Here is a 21,911-nt window from a genome sequence, read left to right as displayed (position 1 = left end):
CAAATGGCACTTTGCATTAAAAAAAAAATATCTGAAGATTGGGCAGAGACCACTGAACTACTAATGATGGGTTAAACATACATACAGTGAGACAGACACATATGATTGGCTTACGTGGATAGACAACTTTTTAGTCCTAAAGGTTTATGGAAAGCCTTAAAATTACGTTTTTAACCCTTGTAGCTAAGTCAATACGGTTACATTATTCCAAGTGCATCATCAGCAGTATCTCTTCTATTTTCATAATATGCAGCTAGTAATAAGTACCAATTTGTTTAGATTTCAAACACATCAATTCGAGACGTACAACTAGCAGCGCTTTTGTATTTTTCAGGTGAGGTGAGCATTGCAAGGTTGAGATTCTGTAGACAGTTACTTTCTTTCCTCAATCCTTACAACGTCATGTGCTACGTCACGAAGTGGGCGGGACCAGGAGAGGAAAGCGGAAGGAGTCAGTAAAGCTGGTTGGGAGTCAGTAAAATTGGTTTGGCTCTTCCAGCGATTAGCTCTACAAATTTGCTGTTTTTCTGCACATCCTGCACTGCGTCTACGAGGGTCTGTATTGTGTACCCGCTGGGTGGGGGAGCAGCAGCACAAGTTTGTTGAATAGGATTAATCTGTATTCTTTCTGTGCTTATAGTTTTACCTAACGTGTATGTGTATATAAACTGACTGAGTATTGGATACCTCACTTTTATTACTATATCTATATTTTACAAGGGATTTTATAGTAGAAAAATTATACAACAAAGCCATCCCTTGTTATGTTTGCTTCCATAAAAGAATTTCTAAAAATGACCATGAGGGATTTGTTTTCTGCTTATCGTTTTGAGTTTTAATAGGATATTTAAAGGGACAATCTAGTTAAAATAAAACTTTTATGATTCAGATAGGAAATGCAATTGTAAACCATTTTCCAATTTACTTTTATCATCAAATTTGCTTTGTTCACTCTGTAGGCTTTGTTGAAGGCTAACCCTAGGTAGTATATTTCAAAGACCTTGAGGGCTGCCTCATGTCTCACTTCAGTTTGACAGTTTTTCACAGACAGTGCTAGTTCATGTGTACCATATAGATAACGGTGTGCTCACTCCCATGGAGTTATGAGTTAGCACTGATTGGCTAAAATGCAAGTCTGTCAATAGAAGTGAGATAACGGGGGCAGACTGCAGAGGCTTAGATACAAGGTAATCACAGAGGTAAAAAGTATATTAAAGGGCCATAATACCCAAATGTTTAAACACTTGAAAGTGATGCAGTATAGCTGTAAAATGCTGACTAGAAAATATCACCTGAACATCTCTATGTAAAAAAGAAAGATATTTTACCTCAAAAGTTCCTCAGTAGCCACATCCCATTGTAAAGGATTTCTAAGTTGCATATTAGTATGTCTGTCCTGGGACAGCTGAAAGGATGAGCCTCATGCACTCTCATATTATTTCCCTATTCAGTGTAACAATGAAATCTCATGAGATCACAGTAAAAGAGTTCATGACCTCAGCACTGCTGATGCTGATTGGCTGCTGTTCATTTCTTCATTTATTTATTTTTTACCTGCAGCTGGGAGCAGGTGAGTATAACTTTTTACACAGAACTTACTCTGCTGAGCTGAGGAAGCTGTGAGGTAAAATATCTTTTTTTTTTTTTACATAGAGCTGCTCAGGTGATATTTTCCTGTCAGCTTTTTACAGTTATACTGCATCAGTTTCAAGTGATTTAGCATATGAGTATTATGTCCCTTTAATATAACCATGTTGGTTATGCTAAACTGGGGAATGGGTAATAAAGGGATTATCTACCATTTTAAACAATACAAAAATTCAAGTAGCCTGACCCTTTAAGTTTAGAGCAGTAATCCAAAAAGGGACAATATTTATTTGACTTAGTGGATAGCTTAAAATGGTATTTAGTATTATTAATTTATCACAACAGTGTAACACTTGTGAAATGAGGAAGTAAAACACTTAAAGTGCATTGTGCTATAGAGGACAGTGAGGAGAGAGTACACGGGTAACAATCAGATGCTCTAATATTTCACATGACTTAATGCTGCTTAGCATCTGAGCACGCATTGTTGTTTGCAAACACTTGTTTGGAAAAATGTATCTCTGGTGATATTGATGGTGATGCTATCAGTCATGAGGATTAAAAAAAATCATAAGCTTGGAAATTCCAAACATAATAAGCAACAATGACATTACCATTCACATATCATAACATCAGCAATGTGATTATGTAAGCACACATGAAAATGCAAGTTCTCTGCAGACAAATCATATATTTATTAAGCAGGCTATTATTTTATTCTTTTCTTTTCTACTAACTAGTAACTTTACAGGGCCGGTGACCTATAGAAATATTTGTCTAGCACTACTAATGACATCACCAGGCAACTCATATTGGTATTCAAAAGTGAGTCAAGAAAAGAGTCTTGCTGGTGCTGCATATGATAATTCTGCATCACAATGTACCAGAAATATTTAAAGGGACACTGAACCCAATTTTTTTCTTTCGTGAGTCAGAGCATGCGATTTTAAGCAACTTTCTAATTTTTTCCTATTATCAAATGTTCTTCATTCTCTGGGTATCTTTATTTGAAAAGCAAGAATGTAAGTTTAGATGCCGGCTCATTTTTGGTGAACAACCTGGGTTGTTCTTGCTGATTGGTCGATTAATTTAACCGACCAATATACAAGTGCTGTCCAGGTCATGAACCAAAAAATAGCTTAGATGCCTTCTTTTTCAAATAAAGATAGCAAGAGAACAAAGAAAAATTGATACTAGGAGTAAATTAGAAGGTTGCTTAAAGTGAATGTAAATTTTGATGCTAAAGTGCCCGGTTTTTAAAAATTCGATTAAAAACAGGGGCACTTTAATTCATCAAAATTTACATTTCACTCCTGTTGTGAAAAAAACCTTACCTTTTTAAACTTGACAGCAGCTTCAGCTTCCTCCGGTCGTCGCAAGCCATTTCTGATGTCAGAAATGATGGATAGGTCATCCTCCAATCTCAGCTTCCCACCCAGGGGAATCGGTGTCTGATTCAACGCTGTGATTGGAGGAAGCCGGATTCCTCATTTTAGACCCAGGAAGAGGGTTTGCAATGGGTGGAGGAAGCTGGAGCTGCTGTGAAGTTTAAAAGGTAAGTTTTTTTTTTTTCACAACAGGAGTAAAATGTAAATTTTGATGAATTAAAGTGCCCCTGTTTTTAATCGAAGTTTTAAAAACCGGGCACTTTAGCATCAAAATTTACATTCACTTTAAAATTGCATGCTCTATCTGAATCACGAAAGAAAAAATTTGGGTTCAGTGTCCCTTTAAATGCCCATTGAATATCATAACATATAATGCATAGTGATGGTAGTTGTAAACAGTATAACTGTCATAGCACAGTTTATAAGGTTCATTTAAACACTGATTTGCCTTCTTACCCTGAGACATTTGAGACAGTATATATATATATATATTTTTTGCCTGCCCACTTGGTTCCCAAATTTGTGTTTTTACTAAAACAATAAAGTTCACAAAACTCACAGATCCTTAAATGGAAGTAAAAAAAACTATCATAAGAAAACGTTGTAATACATTAGATCATCTTATTGCACTGTTGCCTATACCTAGCATAGGTACCCAACACAAATTGAACACAACTTCAAATTTACTTTTATTATTCCATTTCCTTTCTTCTTTTGGATTCCTTTGTTGGAAGAGTATACATAGATTGGCTCAGAAATTGCTGCTAGTGATTGGTGACTGCACATATATGCTCCCAATAGTGCATTTCTGCTCCTGCCCTTACTTTTCAACAAAGGATACCAAGACAACAAAACAACTTTTTTAATAGAAAACAATTGTAAAGTAGTTTAAAATTGCATGCTCTATTTGAATCATGAACATTAAATTTTGACTTTAATTGCCTTTTTAAAGGGACAGTCTACAATAGAATTTGTATTGTTTTAAAAGATAAATAATCCCTTTATTATTATTACCCAGTCCCCAGTTTTGTATGACCAACACAGTTGAATTAAAGGGACACTGAACCCAAATTTTTTCTTTCATGATTCAGACAGAGCATGACATTTTAAGCAACTTTCTAATTTACTCCTATTATCAATTTTTCTTCGTTCCCTTGCTATTTTTATTTTAGAAGCAGTAATGTATATCTTAGCAGTCAGCCCATTTTAGGTTCAGCACCATGAATATGGCTTGCTTATTGGAGGCTTACATTTACCCACCAATAAGCAAGAATAACCCAGGTTCTCAACCAAAAATGGGCCGGCTCCTATGCATCATATTCCTGCTTTTTAAATAAAGATAGCAAGAAAACGAAGAAAATTTGACAATAGGAGTAAATTAGAAAGTTGCTTAAAATTGCATGCTCTGTCTATTTGGGTTTAGTGTCCCTTTAATACTAGTTGGTAAACCCGCCCAGAGGGCAGTCTATATGTTGTAAATACAAAAAATAGAACTACAAAAAATAATAAACACATTATCCAAAATAAAAAAAATAAATAAACCTAATCCCTATGAAAATAAAAAAGCCCCCCCAAAAAATAAACACCCCCTAATCTAATGCTAAACTACCAATAGCCCTTAAAGGGCCCAAAGTTAAACAGCTCTTTTGCATTAAAATTAAACAAAGTCCCCCCACCCACCAAACCCCCCAAAATAAAAAACCTAACACTAAAAAAACCTAAACTACCCATTGCCCTGAAAAGAGCATTTGTATGGGCATTGCCCTTAAAAGGGCATTTAGCTCTTTTTCAAAGTGCCCAAAAAAACCCTAAGTTAAAAACAAAACAAAAAAACTAACACTAAAGCCCCAAATAGGTACTCATGTTTTCAGAAGTCCGGTGGAGAAGGTCTTCTTCCAGGTGGGTCCATCATCTTCATCCATAGCAAAGGCGGAGTGGAGGTCCGGAGCGGTCTTCCCAGATGTGGTGATCCTCGGCAGCAGCGATCCGCGGCGGCGACGGTCCTCGGCGACATGGAGGCTCCTCTTCATCCGATTGTCTGTGGTATACTGAAGAATGCAAGGTACCGCAATCAATTTGGGGTACCTTCAATTCCTATTGGCTGAATTTTTCAAAACAGCCAATAGGATTAAAGCTACTAAAATCCTATTGGCTGTTCAAATCAGCCAATAAGATTTCAGTAGCTCTCATCCTATTTTTTGATTTTGAAAATTTCAGCCAATAGGAATTCAAGGTACCCCAATAAATATGGGGTACCTTGAATTCTTCAGTGTGCGGCGGACGATCACATGAAGAGGGACCTTCACGCCTTTGCCGAGGAGCACCACCGAGGATCGCCACTTCTGGGAAGACCGCTCCGGACCTAGGCGCCACCTTCGTTGAGGATGGAGACGATGGACCGCCTGGAAGAAGACCTTCTACGCCAGACTTCTGAAACCGTGAGTACCTATTTGGGGCTTTAGTGCTAGTTGTTTTTTTTTTTGTTTTTTTACTTAGTTTTTTCTTTTGGGCACTTGGAAAAAGCTGAATGCCCATTTAAGGGCAGTAAAAAAAGAGCTAAATGCCCTTTTATGGGCAATGCCCATACAAATGCCCTTTTCAGGGCAATGGGTAGTTTAGTTTTTTTTAGTGTTAGGTTTTTTATTTTTGGTGGTTTGGTGGATGGGGGTTTTACTGTTAGGGGGGACTTTGTTTATTTTTAATGTAAAAGAGCTGTTTAACTTAGGGCAATGCCCTACAAAAAAAACATTTTAAGGGCTATTGGTAGTTTAGCATTATATTAGGGGGTGTTTTTATTTTGATAGGGATTAGGTTTATTTTTTTTATTTTGGATAATGTGTTTATTATTTTTGTAATGTTAGCCTTTTTTTTGTAATTAGATTAATGTATTGTAATTTTTTTTGTAATGTAGTTTATTTTTATTGTAATTAAGGTTTTAATTTAGGGGGTGTTAGGTTAGGGGGCTTAGTCATTAAATTAGTTTTTTGCATTGTGGGGGTTGGCGATGTAGGAGTTAATAGGTAAATTAGGTTTAATGCGTTGTGGTGAGTTGGCGGTTTAGTGGGTAATAGATGTATTAGGTAGTTTGTGATGTTGGGGTTTGCGGATTTAGGGGTTAATAACTTTATTAGGTAGTCAGGGTTTTTTTTTTTTTTTTTTTTAATACTTTGTGCGGGCGGTTAGCTTATTATTTTCTTAAAGTGAAGGTCAATTTTGACGAATTAGTGCCCGGTTTTTAATAATCCTATTTAAAACAAGGGCACTTTAATTCATCAAAATTGACATTTCAAGTGTTTTCTTCAAAAACTTACCTTTTAATCGTGAAAGCTGCTCCATCGATTCCCCTGGCCGTCGGAAGCCTCTGCTTGGGGGTCCAAAATGACAAATCTGGCTTCATCCAGTTACGGCGTTCCCTCAGGCCATGATCCCTCCGGGGAACGCCGTGATTTGAGGAAGCCGGATTCGTCATTTCTGACGTAAGCAGAGGCTTCTGACGGCCAGGGGAATCGATGGAGCAGCTTTCACGATTAAAAGGTACGTTTTTGAAGAAAACGCTTGAAATGTCAATTTTGATGAATTAATGTGCCCTTGTTTTTAATAGGATTATTAAAAACCGGGCACTAATTCATCAAAATAGACTTTCACTTTAATACTTTGTGCAGGCGGTTGTGTTTTTTTTTACATGCTTATTGCGGGCAGGTTTTTGTAATGCTCTGTTTGCCTTCGCTACATCCCGGTGGATTCCGAAAATGGCAGGGTGGATTCTTTCACCTCCCTGCTATTTTCGGAATCCACCAGGATGCAGCTTTGCTGCATCCAGGTGAATTCTTTCGGCTGCGTGCGCAACTGCCAGCAGCGACTGACATTACAAACGCAATTATAGTATAGATGCTTTTTACCTCTGTGATTACCTTGTATCTAAGCATCTTCTGACAGCCCCCTGATCACATGACTATTTATTATCTATTGACTTGCATTTAGTACTGTGTTGTGCTAAATCTTAAATAAATCCTCAGACGTGAACACATTATCTATATGGCCCACATGAACTATCAGTCTCCTGTTGTGAAAAGCAAATAAAAAAGCACGTGATAAGAGGCTGTCTATAGAGCCTTTAAAACAGACAGAAATTTAGAGGTTTCAATGTTATGAATTATATTAATCTAGCAATGTTGGTTGTGCAAAGCTGGGGAATGGGTAGTAAAGGCATTGTCTATCTTTTTAAACAATAACAGTTTTAGTTTAGACTGTCCCTTTTAAAGGGGCAGTAAACTTACAAACTAATGTTATATAATTCTCCACATAGTGCAGAATTATATAACATTAGCTTACTGGCAGATTTATACACTAAAGTATTGCAGAGAAATTTTATGTAAAAGCTCCTTTTTCCAGAACGCTGCTCCTTGCTCTACTGAGCGGGTCTGGATTTTACACAGCGCATCTCTGCAACACTGTGTGCCCAGTTACGCCATTAAAATGAATGTAGCTCACTCCCGCTCTGGACTCGCAGCGGGAGCGAGCTACATTCATTTTAATGGCGCGACTGGGCACACAGTGTTGCAGAGATGCGCTGTGTAAAATCCAGACCCGCTCAGTAGAGCAAGGAGCGGCGTTCTGGTAAAAGAAGGATTTAGTTAAAATTTTTCTGCAACCCTTTAAAGTATAAAATGTGCCGGTAAGCTAATGTTATATAATTCTGCACTATGTGCAGAATTATATAACATTAGTTTGTAAGTTTACTGCCCCTTTAAGACCACAGATATCTAAAACCTAGTAGTGGGTGTGGAATGGCTTCCTACATTAGCAAATTTGTAGTTTTCCCCAAAAAATTAGAAACCAGACATTAATTTAGGAAAAGCAATGTACCTGGCTTATGATACACACGTTTACTTTCTTTTTTACTTCTAATCCTGTAGATGTGGTATTTTGCCTGCTTTCTGGTTATGTCATATGTGGCTGAGAGCCTAGGGATTTCTGGGAATTCCACAAACACCACAGCCACTCCATATACTGAAACTCCCAAGGTAACCGTGCATGGCAAGCTTTTCGGTATCAATTTGGACATGCTGCAAAGAGCGTTCTATGTGCTGATTGGGGTCAGTGTGCTGGCGGTGTTCTACTTCATCATTAGAACTGTACGGTAAGATATAAATATTTGAATCATGGCTTAAAGTGACCTCACCGGACTCATGGGACAAATGATGGGAAGAGAAGGGAGTACAAATAAATGAGGTGTGCAACAAGGAGTGTGAGAATGAGGTACAAAGAGCAAGTGAGATCAGGTAGGAAGAAGGAAAAAGAAGGTGTGAGGAGTAGCTAAAATTAACAAAGGAACTTAACAAGAATCTCACTCAGAGATCCTGATAGGGGGCGCACTATATCAATGGCAACAATAACAGATAAAGACCAAATAAAATAAAATATGCTTACATGTATACACACACACATATACATAAAGAAGATGTATATGGATACAAAGAGTAAAAAGTCCAGATGGTCTATTTGTATATATGTGTGTAAATGTTTAAGGGATCAATTGGCATCCAAAACCAAACAAAAAATAACATATGTATAGAATAAAGTAATATAATAATAAAAAATATATATAGAACCAAAAGTCTCTCTCAAGGCTCAGAGTCCCAATAATAGATCCGAATCAGAGAAGTAGTGGAAGATCCATCCAACAAATATGGTCAGTGAAGCTGCTCTCTCCTCACATCAAGAAAGGTGATGTCTAGAGAAAAAGGGAAAGAAAAAGAGAGGCGCTTGTGTGTACCAGTAGAACAATGCAAAAGGTTTGTATGTATCCACAACAGGGTACTCACATTTTTTAGGAGCACTCATACAGTGCTATCAGGCACGTACTGGGCAATCTCAGCAACCCAGCTTGCTGAGTTTCCAACATGTATGCAGGAACACTTGTGCTTTAATTCCTTAGAGCTGGAACACAGGAGCAACCCCACAAGCAGGAAGCAAGGAGGCACACAGAGATTTCCACACGGGGCGAATCCAATCTCAATGGTAGTGGTAGGTAGATGGTGGTTGGTATATAAAATGATCAGTAAAGGTTCCAATATAAGTTAAAAAAAGGAATTTATTTAAAATATTAATAAAAAGACAGGAACCAACAGGCAGGGCATAAAGTGACCCTCCTTGTAAACATGCAACACTGTTTCTTCAGGCATATCATATATATATATATATGATATATATGCCTGAAGAAATAGCGTTGGTGCTGAGAAACGCGTTGCATGTTTACAAGGAGGGTCACTTTATGCCCTGCCTGTTATATATAATTATTATTTTTTTTTTTCTTTGACACTTATTTTTATTCACAGCTATATTATTTCCTCACAAATTTGATGATACTTGTCTTGAGGAATTGACCTACCCCTAATCAATTGATCATAATTGTTTTTATCTGTCATTCTGAATTGTGTATAGGGTACCCTACCGTATGTTAAGTTAATAATAAATTAATTTTTAACCTTGATATTTTAGCATATGCAGATACTTTAGCCTTTTTTAGGCGCTCCTTCCTTCTATTCATATCTATTAGCTTTGAGCTTTTAGGGATCTCATTTTGGGAGCTTGTATCTTGTAATGTTGGCGCGGTATACATAATAATTTCATTGTAAGATTAAAAGGTAAGTTTTTGCAGAAAAGGAGTGAAATGTTAGCGCTGTGGAACCTGTTGGCGCTCTACAAATACCTGATGATGATGATGATGATGATGATGATAATAATAAAATGTCAATTTTGATTAATTAAAGTGCCCTTGTTTTTAATAGGTTTATTAAAAACCGGGCACTAATTCATCCAAATTGATCTTCACTTTAATAAAAATGTAATTTTAATATTGATAAAAAAAACGTTAAGGAGAGATAATATTGTATATGGCAATGTGTTTGACTGGAAAGGGCTCCGGTGTGTGTGTGTGACTGTGGAGGCTTTTGGAGTACAGTGAGCTCATTGTCATAAGTGTAGAAAAATTGGCAGCACGCCAGGGATTCGTAAAATAAAAGTCAGTCTTTATTCCGGCTTCTTAAAAAATACACACACAATACACATGGAGGAAGGGGGCTCATTGTCATGTTCAAAAAACCAGTTTGAGATGATTTGAGCTTTGCGACATGGTGCATTATCCTGCTGGAAGTAGCCATCAGAAGATGGGTACACTGTAGTCATAAAAAGAGGGACATGGTCAGCAACAATACGTTTAGTTTAAACGATGCTCAATTTGTACTAAGGGGCCCAAAGTGTGCCAAGAACATATCCCCCACACCATTACACCATCACCACCAGCCAGCCTTAACAGTTGACAACAAGGCAGGATGGAGCCATGCTTTCATGTTTACGACAAATTCTGACCCTACCATCTGAATGTCGAAGCTGAAATCGAGACTCCTAAGACCAGACGTTTTTCCAATCTTCTATTGTCCAAGTTTGGTAAGCCTGTGTGCGAATTGTAGACTCCGTTTCCTGTTCTTAGCTGACAGGAGTGGCATCCGGTGGGGTCTTCTGCTGCTGTAGCCCATCTGCTTCAAGGTTCGATGTGTTGTGCATTCAGAGATGGTATTCTGCATACCTTGGTTGTAACAAGTGGTTATTTGAGTTACCGTTGCCTTTCTATCATCTCGAACCAGTCTGCCCATTCTCCTCTGGTATCAACAAGGCATTTTTGTTCCACACAACTGCCGCTCACTGGATATTTTCTCTTTTTCGGACAATTCTCTGTTAACCCTAGAGATGGTTGTGCATGAAAATCCCAGTAGATCAGCAGTTTTTGAAATATTCAGACCAGCCCGTCTGGCACCAACAACCATGCCACGTTCAAAGTGACTTAAATCCCCTTTCTTCCCAATTCTGATGTTTGGTTTGAACTTCAGCAAGTCGTCTTCACCAAATCTAGATGCCTTAATGTATTGAGTTGCTGCCATGTGATTGGCTGATTAGCAATATGTGTTACCAAGCAATTGAACAGGTGTACCTGATCAAGTGGCCGGTGAGAGTATATATTCATATAGATATATAGCTATAGATATATATTTTACAAAATATAATTATAGAAGAACAAAGAAATGCAAAGTATTCCTAACGCACCTTCCAGTTTAGCTCAGTTGATCTAGTACAGTGCCAGGTTGGCACGCAAGCGATAACTAATATATTTTGGGGAGAAGTTATCGCTGTCGCGATATCCAGAGTCCTGAAGTTAGTGTGCCTGTTTCTTTCACTCGCTCGTTAACTTTTACTTTTAATATGTGCTCTAATGCGGCCATGCTAATTTTTTACTTTGAGTACAGCTAACACGTGAGTGAATTTTTTTGTGTGTCCCTTGTAATCTGGTCCTATACTGGGTGCCAAAGAGCACAAATGCCCTGAGTGTAGAAAGAAAGATGGAAATTGTGTTGTTTCAAGTACTGGCAAACTGTACGGTGTGGGGTAAAGAAAGAGTTGGGTTCATAACATCAAAAGAATTTAAGAAAAATAGTTCTTAATTTATATAGTTCATAACGCAAATCAATGAAACGCATCATGCAGATTTATTTTTAAAATAGCTGTTAATTTGATTTGGAAAATTTGGCGGCTGTGTGTATTGGATTATAAATAATCTTTAATAACAATTTAGCATTTATTTAAATTGTAGCAGTTAGTAAATTGATATTCTCATCATTATTAATTCGCTTATGCATCACAGTGTTGAGCACAGGTGCAAGATGGTGCACGTCACATGACACTCATACAAAGTACACCTTTGTAATTACATTGTTGTACAATAACATATCTGCCAAGTCTAAACATTTTTTTTAAAACCTTAGCATCTAGTTTGCTGCAATTGTTTTTCAGAAGCCAAACTGCACCCACTATTTGTCTTATTTGGAGGAGCTAATCTGCAGACAACAAAACTAGCCTTGCTCAAAATGTGTTTTGCAGACTGTTTTCTATTGAAGCCAGTTGGGAAAAGATATGTAGTAGGGTTAGCCTAGATAAGTTAGCAGGGTACATTTCTAACTATGAGACTTTAAAAAACAAAACATAACTATGAGACTTAAAGGGCTTAGCAGCGAGAAGGGTTAAAACCTCGAGTTGTTTACTGTCCTTTAACCATCAGTTTGCCCATAATGTTGGAAGAGTAACATCACCTTGTATAAGAAACCTGACATTTTGTATTACACAGATTGTTGCAGTCAAGAAATTTGATCTAATCTAAAATTATACTACCTTTTTCTTGTTTGCAGTGATCTTTTGCTGGTGATGGTCATATGTAAGCTATATCTTTTAGTGTAAACTATTCTGCATTTTGGACTTTATATTGAGTGTATATAATACATTTTGAGTAAATTGTCCCTTTAAAAAAATGTATTGCACAACCAACATAGTTATATTAATATACTTTATAACCTCTAAACCAGTGCTTTCCAAACTGTGTGTCGGGACACACTAGTGTGTCGGCAGCAGTGTGTAGGTGTGTCCCTGCTTCAGTACAAAATTTTTAAAATTTAATTTTTTTTTACTTTTTTTTTTTTTGGTTTCTGACTTTCCGCCTGCCTGCTACGCATATCACATGGTTGACACGTGATTGATACCTAGGGGGTCACAGATCATCTTAACCTATTGGTGCAGCTCAGTGGGAACTGAAACTATTCCCATTGGCGGCACATTGGCTCCTGACTGCACGTGTAGTCTCCTAAATTGGCTCGTGACTGCATGTGTAGTTAGTGAGTGGTAAAGCAGTGTGTTTGCAGCGCGGGCAGTATTCAATCGGACTCACCGAGCTCTGAGGGCGTCAGCTTAAATGCTGAGCTGAAGTCAGAAGTCAGTGGGTTTTTTTTTTTTTTTGCAACTAGCTCCCAGTAGTGCATTGCTGCTCCTGCTCTTGATATATGGATAGGAAGGGGAAGCTTAAAAATGCTTGATGATGAAATGTGAGTGTCTTTATCTAATATTACACCAAATATTCTGAAATTGTGTTCATCCCATCAACCTCATACATCCCATTAAAATAGTAAGTAGCTATTGGTGTTATTAAACTTTTTTTTATTCTTGCACATACATACTGTTACTTGTAAATACATTTTGTTATTATATCATTTATGTATGTGTCCGTATCTCTTAAAACAAGTTAGTTTAACCTCCTGTTTGCCAGTAAAACTGAACTACTGTGTCGCGAAATGATGTAGGTCTAAAAAGTGTGTCACCAACATGAAAAGTTTGGAAAGATCTGCTCTAAACTCTAAATCTCTGCCTGTTTCTAAGCGCCTGCAGGCTGCCCTTTATCTAAGTGCATTTTATTAGTATTTCAGAGCAAAGGAAAAAAAAGGCCATTATAGTGGGGGAGGGGGGAAAAGATTTAATTCGTTAGAGCATGTTAATTTATAACTAGTGATCCTGCAACTCTTTGTTTAACCCCTGACTTTAAAGTATTGTTTTTTCTCACTAAAATGGCCCTTTAAGCATTATATATTACAATATCATAGTGTCCGCCATTTTGTTATCTAAGATTTAAAAGCCTATTGTCTCATATTCCCTGCTGAATTGCTAATAAATGAGCTTGTAAAGTATCAGAGGTTTTAAAGTGCCTTTAACATTCTAATATTTACTTTATATCTGTTCGTAATTGTTCTTAGCAGAAGAAGTTAGATAAAGGAAACTAGGTTTTAACATGGGGGCAACCAATAATTTATAGAGGCTAAAACTTTACACATATTTTATTATTTAAACTGCATATTTATTTAGAATACTATTGTATAATATGTAGCTAAGTCTAGCAGTCCAAAAGAGTACCACATAAAAACAAATAGTCAAATATAATAATTATAAAGGATATTAGTAGTCTGGAATGTCTAAATGTCCAAAGAGTGACAAATAACAGGACGGCAGCCAATAAATATACACAGTCTCCGTGATGGTAGAGCTGCTAACACCAGATTGCTGTAGCCAATGGTCTTCTTATAATTAAAGTCAATGATAAAACAAAAAGCGCATCCATGATTCATAAATTCAATCACGCAATAAAAACACTATTAAAAAAAAGCCCTTAAACGCATTGGGAGTCGGTACTGTGTATTACCTACAGGACCTCTCAGTATTCTGTTGCAAGAGTCCCAGTTTGGTCCGGAACCTCACCAGTCAGTTGGTCTTCACGCTCTCAGCCTGTGAGCAGACAAACCACACTGGGACAGTTGCAGCCTAGTATCGTAAGTACAAGGAAGTAATACACAGCACAGGCTCTGTGTTTATGGACTTAGCTTTTTTTACTTTCTGTTTAAGTGTATTTATTGCTTGATAGTTTTTGTCATTCAATTGTTACTGTGAATAATGGATACACTTGTCCGTTCTTTTAAAAAAAATACATCTATTGTCCTGTTAAATTGTATACCGATTAGTATTACCTACACTAAATGTTCTATAAGAATATGTATCTATTCCTTGAAGACTTAAAAATAAGCCGCCTATTAGCACAGACTGAGCATCAACTTAAGGGGACACTGAACCCAATTTTTTTCTTTCATTATTCAGCAATTTTAAGCAGCTCTCTAATTTACTCCTTTTATATTTTTTTTCTTTGATCTCTTGCTGTCTTTATTTTAAAAGCAGGAATGTAAATCTTAGCAGCTAGCCCATTTTAGGTTCAGCACCATGGATAGAGCTTGCTTATTGGAGGCTTGCATTTACCCACCAATAAGCAAGCATAACCTAGTTTCTCAACCAAAAATGGCCCGGCTCCTATGTATCACATTCCTGCTTTTTAAATAAAGATAGCAAGAGAACGAAGAAAATTTGACCATAGAAGTAAATTAGAAAGTTGCTTAAAATTGCATGCTCTATCTGAATCATGAAAGATAGGTTTAGTGTCCCTTTAAGTATGTGTGTTACAGGCAATCAGGCATCAAGATTCAAGAGCCTGATATAGAAAATGTAACAGTTAGTGTTAGAGTATTTTCCCCAAACTAAGTCAAAATAGGACCAGTCCTAGTAAATTAATTTCACATTATAACCTAGTTGTATAAAATATATATATATATATAAATTATTGTTTTATTTATCATAACCATATATCCCTAATATATATTGCATTTATACATTTCTGGAATAAAAGAAAGAGCACCCTTGACATATTATTTTTATGTAATACTTTTTTTTTATAATATGCTTTATATAACATTATTATTATTATATTTATGCTAAACTACAGGGAGTGCAGAATTATTAGGCAAGTTGTATTTTTGAGGATTAATTTTATTATTGAACAACAACCATGTTCTCAATGAACCCAAAAAACTCATTAATATCAAAGCTGAATAGTTTTGGAAGTAGTTTTTAGTTTGTTTTTAGTTATAGCTATTTTAGGGGGATATCTGTGTGTGCAGGTGACTATTACTGTGCATAATTATTAGGCAACTTAACAAAAAACAAATATATACCCATTTCAATTATTTATTTTTACCAGTGAAACCAATATAACATCTCAACATTCACAAATATACATTTCTGACATTCAAAAACAAAACAAAAACAAATCAGTGACCAATATAGCCACCTTTCTTTGCAAGGACACTCAAAAGCCTGCCATCCATGGATTCTGTCAGTGTTTTGATCTGTTCACCATCAACATTGCGTGCAGCAGCAACCACAGCCTCCCAGACACTGTTCAGAGAGGTGTACTGTTTTCCCTCCTTGTAAATCTCACATTTGATGATGGACCACAGTTTCTCAATGGGGTTCAGATCAGGTGAACAAGGAGGCCATGTCATTAGATTTTCTTCTTTTATACCCTTTCTTGCCAGCCACGCTGTGGAGTACTTGGATGCGTGTGATAGAGCATTGTCCTGCATGAAAATCATGTTTTTCTTGAAGGATGCAGACTTCTTCCTGTACCACTGCTTGAAGAAGGTGTCTTCCAGAAACTGGCAGTAGGACTGGGAGTTGAGCTTGACTCCATCCTCAACCCGAAAAGGCCCCACAAGCTCATCTTTGATGATACCAGCCCAAACCAGTACTCCACCTCCACCTTGCTGGCGTCTGAGTCGGACTGGAGCTCTCTGCCCTTTACCAATCCAGCCACGGGCCCATCCATCTGGCCCATCAAGACTCACTCTCATTTCATCAGTCCATAAAACCTTAGAAAAATCAGTCTTGAGATATTTCTTGGCCCAGTCTTGACGTTTCAGCTTGTGTGTCTTGTTCAGTGGTGGTCGTCTTTCAGCCTTTCTTACCTTGGCCATGTCTCTGAGTATTGCACACCTTGTGCTTTTGAGCACTCCAGTGATGTTGCAGCTCTGAAATATGGCCAAACTGGTGGCAAGTGGCATCTTGGCAGCTGCACGCTTGACTTTTCTCAGTTCATGGGCAGTTATTTTGCGCCTTGGTTTTTCCACACGCTTCTTGCGACCCTGTTGACTATTTTGAATGAAACGCTTGATTGTTCAATGATCACGCTTCAGAAGCTTTGCAATTTTAAGAGTGCTGCATCCCTCTGCAAGATATCTCACTATTTTTGACTTTTCTGAGCCTGTCAAGTCCTTCTTTTGACCCATTTTGCCAAAGGAAAGGAAGTTGCCTAATAATTATGCACACCTGATATAGGGTGTTGATGTCATTAGACCACACCCCTTCTCATTACAGAGATGCACATCACCTAATATGCTTAATTGGTAGTAGGCTTTCGAGCCTATACAGCTTGGAGTAAGACAACATGCATAAAGAGGATGATGTGGTCAAAATACTCATTTGCCTAATAATTCTGCACTCCCTGTATTTTATCAGATGTCAGACCATATTATCAGGTGTACTGTAGGACACACTATATGTACAGGGTAGTTGTATAAATCTGTGCGGGTCAGACTATATTATCAGGTGAACTGTATGACACACTATATGTACAGGGTAGTTATATAAATCTGTGCGGGTCAGACTATATTATCAGGTGTACTGTAGGACACACTATATGTACAGGGTAGTTATATAAATCTGTGCGGGTCAGACTATATTATCAGGTGTACTGTAGGACACACTATATGTACAGGGTAGTTATATAAATCTGTGCGGGTCAGACTATATATTATCAGGTGTACTGTATGACACACTATATGTACAGGGTAGTTATATAAATCTGTGCGGGTCAGACTATATATTATCAGGTGTACTGTATGACACACTATATGTACAGAGTAGTTATATAAATCTGTGCGGGTCAGACTATATTATCAGGTGAACTGTATGACACACTATATGTACAGGGTAGTTATATAAATCTGTGCGGGTCAGACTATATTATCAGGTGTACTGTAGGACACACTATATGTACAGGGTAGTTATATAAATCTGTGCGGGTCAGACTATATATTATCAGGTGTACTGTATGACACACTATATGTACAGGGTAGTTATATAAATCTGTGCGGGTCAGACTATATATTATCAGGTGTACTGTATGACACACTATATGTACAGAGTAGTTATATAAATCTGTGCGGGTCAGACTATATTATCAGGTGTACTGTATAACACACTATATGTACAGGGTAGTTATATAACTAATCTGTGCTGGTCAGACTATATATTATCAGGTGTACTGTATGACACACTATATGTACAGGGTAGTTATATAAATCTGTGTGGGTCAGACTATATTATCAGGTGTACTGTAGGACACACTATATGTACAGGGTATTTATATAAATCTGTGCGGGTCACACTATATTATCAGGTGTACTGTAGGATACACTATATGTACAGGGTAGTTATATAAATCTGTGCGGGTCAGACTATATATTATCAGGTGTACTGTAGGACACACTATATGTACAGGGTAGTTATATAAATCTGTGCGGGTCAGACTATATATTATCAGGTGTACTGTAGGACACACTATATGTACAGGGTAGTTATATAAATCTGTGCGGGTCAGACTATATATTATCAGGTGTACTGTAGGACACACTATATGTACAGGGTAGTTATATAAATCTGTGCGGGTCAGACTATATATTATCAGGTGTACTGTATGACACACTATATGTACAGGGTAGTTATATAAATATGTGCGGGTCAGACTATATATTATCAGGTGTACTGTAGGACACACTATATGTGCAGAATCGGTCATATCAGAATATATGAGGATCATTATATAAATATGTGCAGGATAAGTATATTTCACCCAAATATTTAGTGTATGATTCTATATGAGCAAGGTCAACTTACATTATATCAGTCTAAAGCATCATTGTAGCGTTTATGTGAATTATCCTTTACTTATGCTTATGGTGCCCCTTACTAGGGGCGGGAAGTAGGTGAGCCTCTGGATTGTACTTGCCCCCTGGGCCAAAAGTTGTCAGTCAGCCCCGGGTTTTAAACACCTGTGTGTGACACCTCATCAAACTGAGACAACTTGAGTGGCACATTTGTACTCAAACACAGAGATTCTGAACCGCTGGCCATTTCTTTCTTTGGGGATTAGAGGTGAATGCACTAATCTTTAAAGGGATATTAAACTCAAAATGAATTCCCACAAGAAATATTTAATTTAGCACAGAAAAAAATGCAATGTTTGTTTAGTAGTGGTAAAATGTTTTGACTGATGTTCCTGTACGTTCTCACATCCCTCCAGAGAATCTTAAAAGGCGACTGTGTAAAAATTGTGTGTCCCATGCTTCCTAGGAACACCAAAAAGTATGGGACAACAGCTATCGTTAACACAAAAGCAAGAGATGTTAATGTTCCTGTATGTATGCAGCAGCTTACTTGACCTTGCTACATGCTACAAAGTGTTTGTATTAATGCAAAAGCGCATTTACATCTTTCTGTAACGGTATCGACCTTCCACCAAAATCCTTGCACAGCAAGCACCATCACTTTGATTTATAAAGAGAAACAAATAGCAGTTGTAGCAATAATACCTTGTAATTTAATACAAATGAACCAAGATGGGAATAGCCGCGGTTACTTTAGACTAGAGAAGCTGCTGATTCTTACAGGCGTTTGCTGTTGTTGTTGAATAATGTAGCCTGTTAAGACTCACAAGCTTTGTATTCTTTAAATTGATGGTAAAGCCACAATTCTATTAAGATTCAGACAGGTCATGGGATTTTAAACAACTTTCCAATTTACTTCTATTATAAGTTGTTTTTGTTTTCACTTTGTATCCTTTTGTTTAAAAGCATACCTAGGTACGCTCAATAACAACAATGCACTACTGATAGGTAGCTGCTTATTGGTGGCTGCATAATATACCTGTTGTCATTGGCTCTCCTGATGTGTTCAGCTAGTACCCAGTATTGCATAACTGCTCCTGAGCCTACCTATGTATGCTTTTTAACAAAGGATACTAAAAGAACAGTGCAAATTTGATAATAGAAGTAAATTTGAAGAATGTTTAAAACTGCGTACAGGTTGTACTATATGAATCCATTAAAGGGACAATAAACCCCATATTTTTCTTTCATGATTCAGACAGAGAATACAATTTTAAACAACATTCCAATTTACTTCTATTATCTAATTTGCTTCATTCTTTAGATATCCTTTGTTAACGAAATAGCAATGCACATGGGTGAGCCAATCATATGTGACAAATATGTGAAGCCACCAATCGGAAGCTACTGAGCCTATCTAGATATGCTTTTCAGGAAAGAATATCAAGAGAATGAAGTAATTTAGATAATATAAGTAAATTAGAAAGTTGTTTAAAATTAAAGTATTTAAAGTATAACTTGTTAACTGTGCGTCTCCTTGTTTTTGGAATTCTACTTTTACCATCACACTATTTGCCAACACCATTATCTCAGCATTACCTCACACAGACTAATGTTCTTTCATTTCATTTATCACTTGTTTGGGTTTGTGATTCTTCCTTAGGTTAAACAAGAAGCCACAAAGAAAGAAATATGGCTTGCTGTCGGATTATGATGAGAACATGGAGATGGGGTCTGTTGAAAGTGATGAGGAAAAGATTTTTGAGGCCAGGAATATAAGAAGGTCAGAGAACATGAATTTTTGATGACAGTTCTACATTGTTACTTTTGTTATTTCCTTTGTTACCCCAAAGTGGTTTCTTATTTGTTCCTTATTTTCTTAACACAGATGATTGACACCCAATGACTTATATGTCACTACCAGCAAGAGAACTCCTTTATACCAACAGCAGTTGTGGCTTTTGCCATTTTCATGATGCCACGGCTGTTTTCTGGGAATCCTGGTAACAGAGGAGGAATGAATGCTTGTGATGTCATATTTTGTACTTATTGAGAAACTGGCTATGATTTCTTATGGTCTGACTCAGGTACTGGAGCCATCTGGTGTCTGAAAAGAGGTGGTTAAAATGGCTGCTCTGCCCTTTGAACATAATGCACATTCCACGTAGCCTGCGAGGGACTGTTTTTGATTGTCCCCTTGCAGTCAAATGGATCTGTTGGCTATTAACTGATGACTAACATCTACTGTCAGTATGCAGTTACATTACTGGCAACTGAGTTTAAGTGTTGACTTATTTTGTTTTTGGTTGCCAAATAGATAATACATTCCGGTTTAATGAAAAGTGTTTCCATTTTTAATGAAATTTGATGCTATGATTGGGGGCATTTTATAACAAACGTTTTTTCCACTGTGCCTTTTTATATGGTAATAAAACATTCCTCTTTACTTATGGATGGGTTTTCAATACTGGAGATATTGTGTATGTTCTATAACTAATTCTTGCAACAAAACTTTATGATTGATTTATTGTTCTAAATGCCACATGTTTAATATGCACTAAAGTACTCTATTCAATGGTTTTGCTGTTTTTTGTTTTTTTTACTATCATCCATATTTTATTCATATATGACATTGGAAAATATGATTTTTGACTAGTACATAAATGTGCCTATTCAGAGAAGTCTGCTTTTTACTTTATTTGAACGGCAACCCTTTATCTACCATGGAGCTCTTTACTAACTAGGTCCTATCCGCCTAGGGTTGCCACCCGTCCCTTTAAAATACAGAACACTTATAAGTTACACATGCTGCAGGGTGTGCAGGGAGGAATATGAATAGTGCTGTCCAGAAACACAATACATGTTCCGCCCTGCACACCCTGCAGCATGTGTAACTCATAAGTGTCCAGGAAAACATGGCTGAGGTGGCAACCCTATATTTGCCACCTCTGAATAAGCTTTGTGGCACTATATCACTTGTATAAAGGACATTGCCACTACATATTGCAGAGTGGATCTGTGCCAAGTTAATTGCTGTCTTTTTAGCAAGTGTTCTTCTGCCATTTAAAGGGTGGGTGAAATTGTACCAACCAATGTGACAAACGACTTGTAATTTAACATAAGTACCTCTTCTCATTGGCATTCCTCTGCTGCAGTCTGATTGGTCAACTTGCCCTGCAACGGCTCTCTATTGTCACTCCTATAGTGTTTACTTTTCTGGCTCATCTTTATTTCCATTACTATTCTGTGCGTTTACCATGTTGTTGCCATCTGACAAAACTCGGTTCCTTTGAGTTTGTGTTGTTTGCCTGCTGATTGCACACGCATCTCTCTTCTCTCCAGCAATATTTCTGTCTTCTAACCCCTACTACAGAATTATATGTTCTGGATGATTTCCCACTAGCAGAATATCAAAATATTAAAACGTGTTACAGATACTCCTTGCTGGGGGAACCTCACCATTTGCATTTCACCTCATGGCTGACAGTATTAGAGTTACAGTACATCAATAACATCCTCCATTTGTTGTTTTTTGGTTACATTAGGTTTTGCACTTCACATCTCATGTTCAATCACATACTAAATTCTGCTGACCTCGCAAAAGAAACGCACAATAGTTTAATCCACTCTTTACCACCTTGGCCCAATAAGCTGCTGCCAACTGGCTTCTCCCATCCCAGTCTATTGTGGATATTGTTGCAGAGCCCATGTGCAGCTCCCCCATAATTAGTACACTATC

At 37.3% G+C, this 21,911-nt stretch overlaps 1 protein-coding gene across 1 annotated transcript; it reads left to right on the top strand.

Annotated features, from left to right (window-relative positions):
• Positions 1–430: 430 nt before the first annotated feature.
• FAM174C (family with sequence similarity 174 member C) lies at positions 431–20,751 on the top strand. The gene is made up of 4 exons (XM_053702795.1): positions 431–555; positions 7,892–8,115; positions 19,836–19,955; positions 20,061–20,751. Exons 2-4 carry the CDS (start codon positions 7,892–7,894, stop codon positions 20,062–20,064), a joined length of 348 nt encoding a protein of 115 aa, XP_053558770.1. The 5' UTR covers positions 431–555; the 3' UTR covers positions 20,065–20,751.
• The last annotated feature ends 1,160 nt before the right edge of the window (positions 20,752–21,911 follow it).

The sequence above is a fragment of the Bombina bombina genome, chromosome 2 (assembly GCF_027579735.1).
Source record: "Bombina bombina isolate aBomBom1 chromosome 2, aBomBom1.pri, whole genome shotgun sequence".
NCBI lineage: Eukaryota > Metazoa > Chordata > Amphibia > Anura > Bombinatoridae > Bombina > Bombina bombina.
Note: the sequence above shows the minus strand (reverse complement) of the source record. Positions and strands in the feature narration are given on the sequence as shown.

Bases quoted from the DNA above. Each gene is read 5' to 3' on its own strand.
- FAM174C (XM_053702795.1), top strand. From the start codon at position 7,892: ATGTGGTATTTTGCCTGCTTTCTGGTTATGTCATATGTGGCTGAGAGC. The intron at 8,116-19,835 runs GTAAGATATAAA...ATTCTTCCTTAG, and splicing joins TTCATCATTAGAACTGTACG to GTTAAACAAGAAGCCACAAA.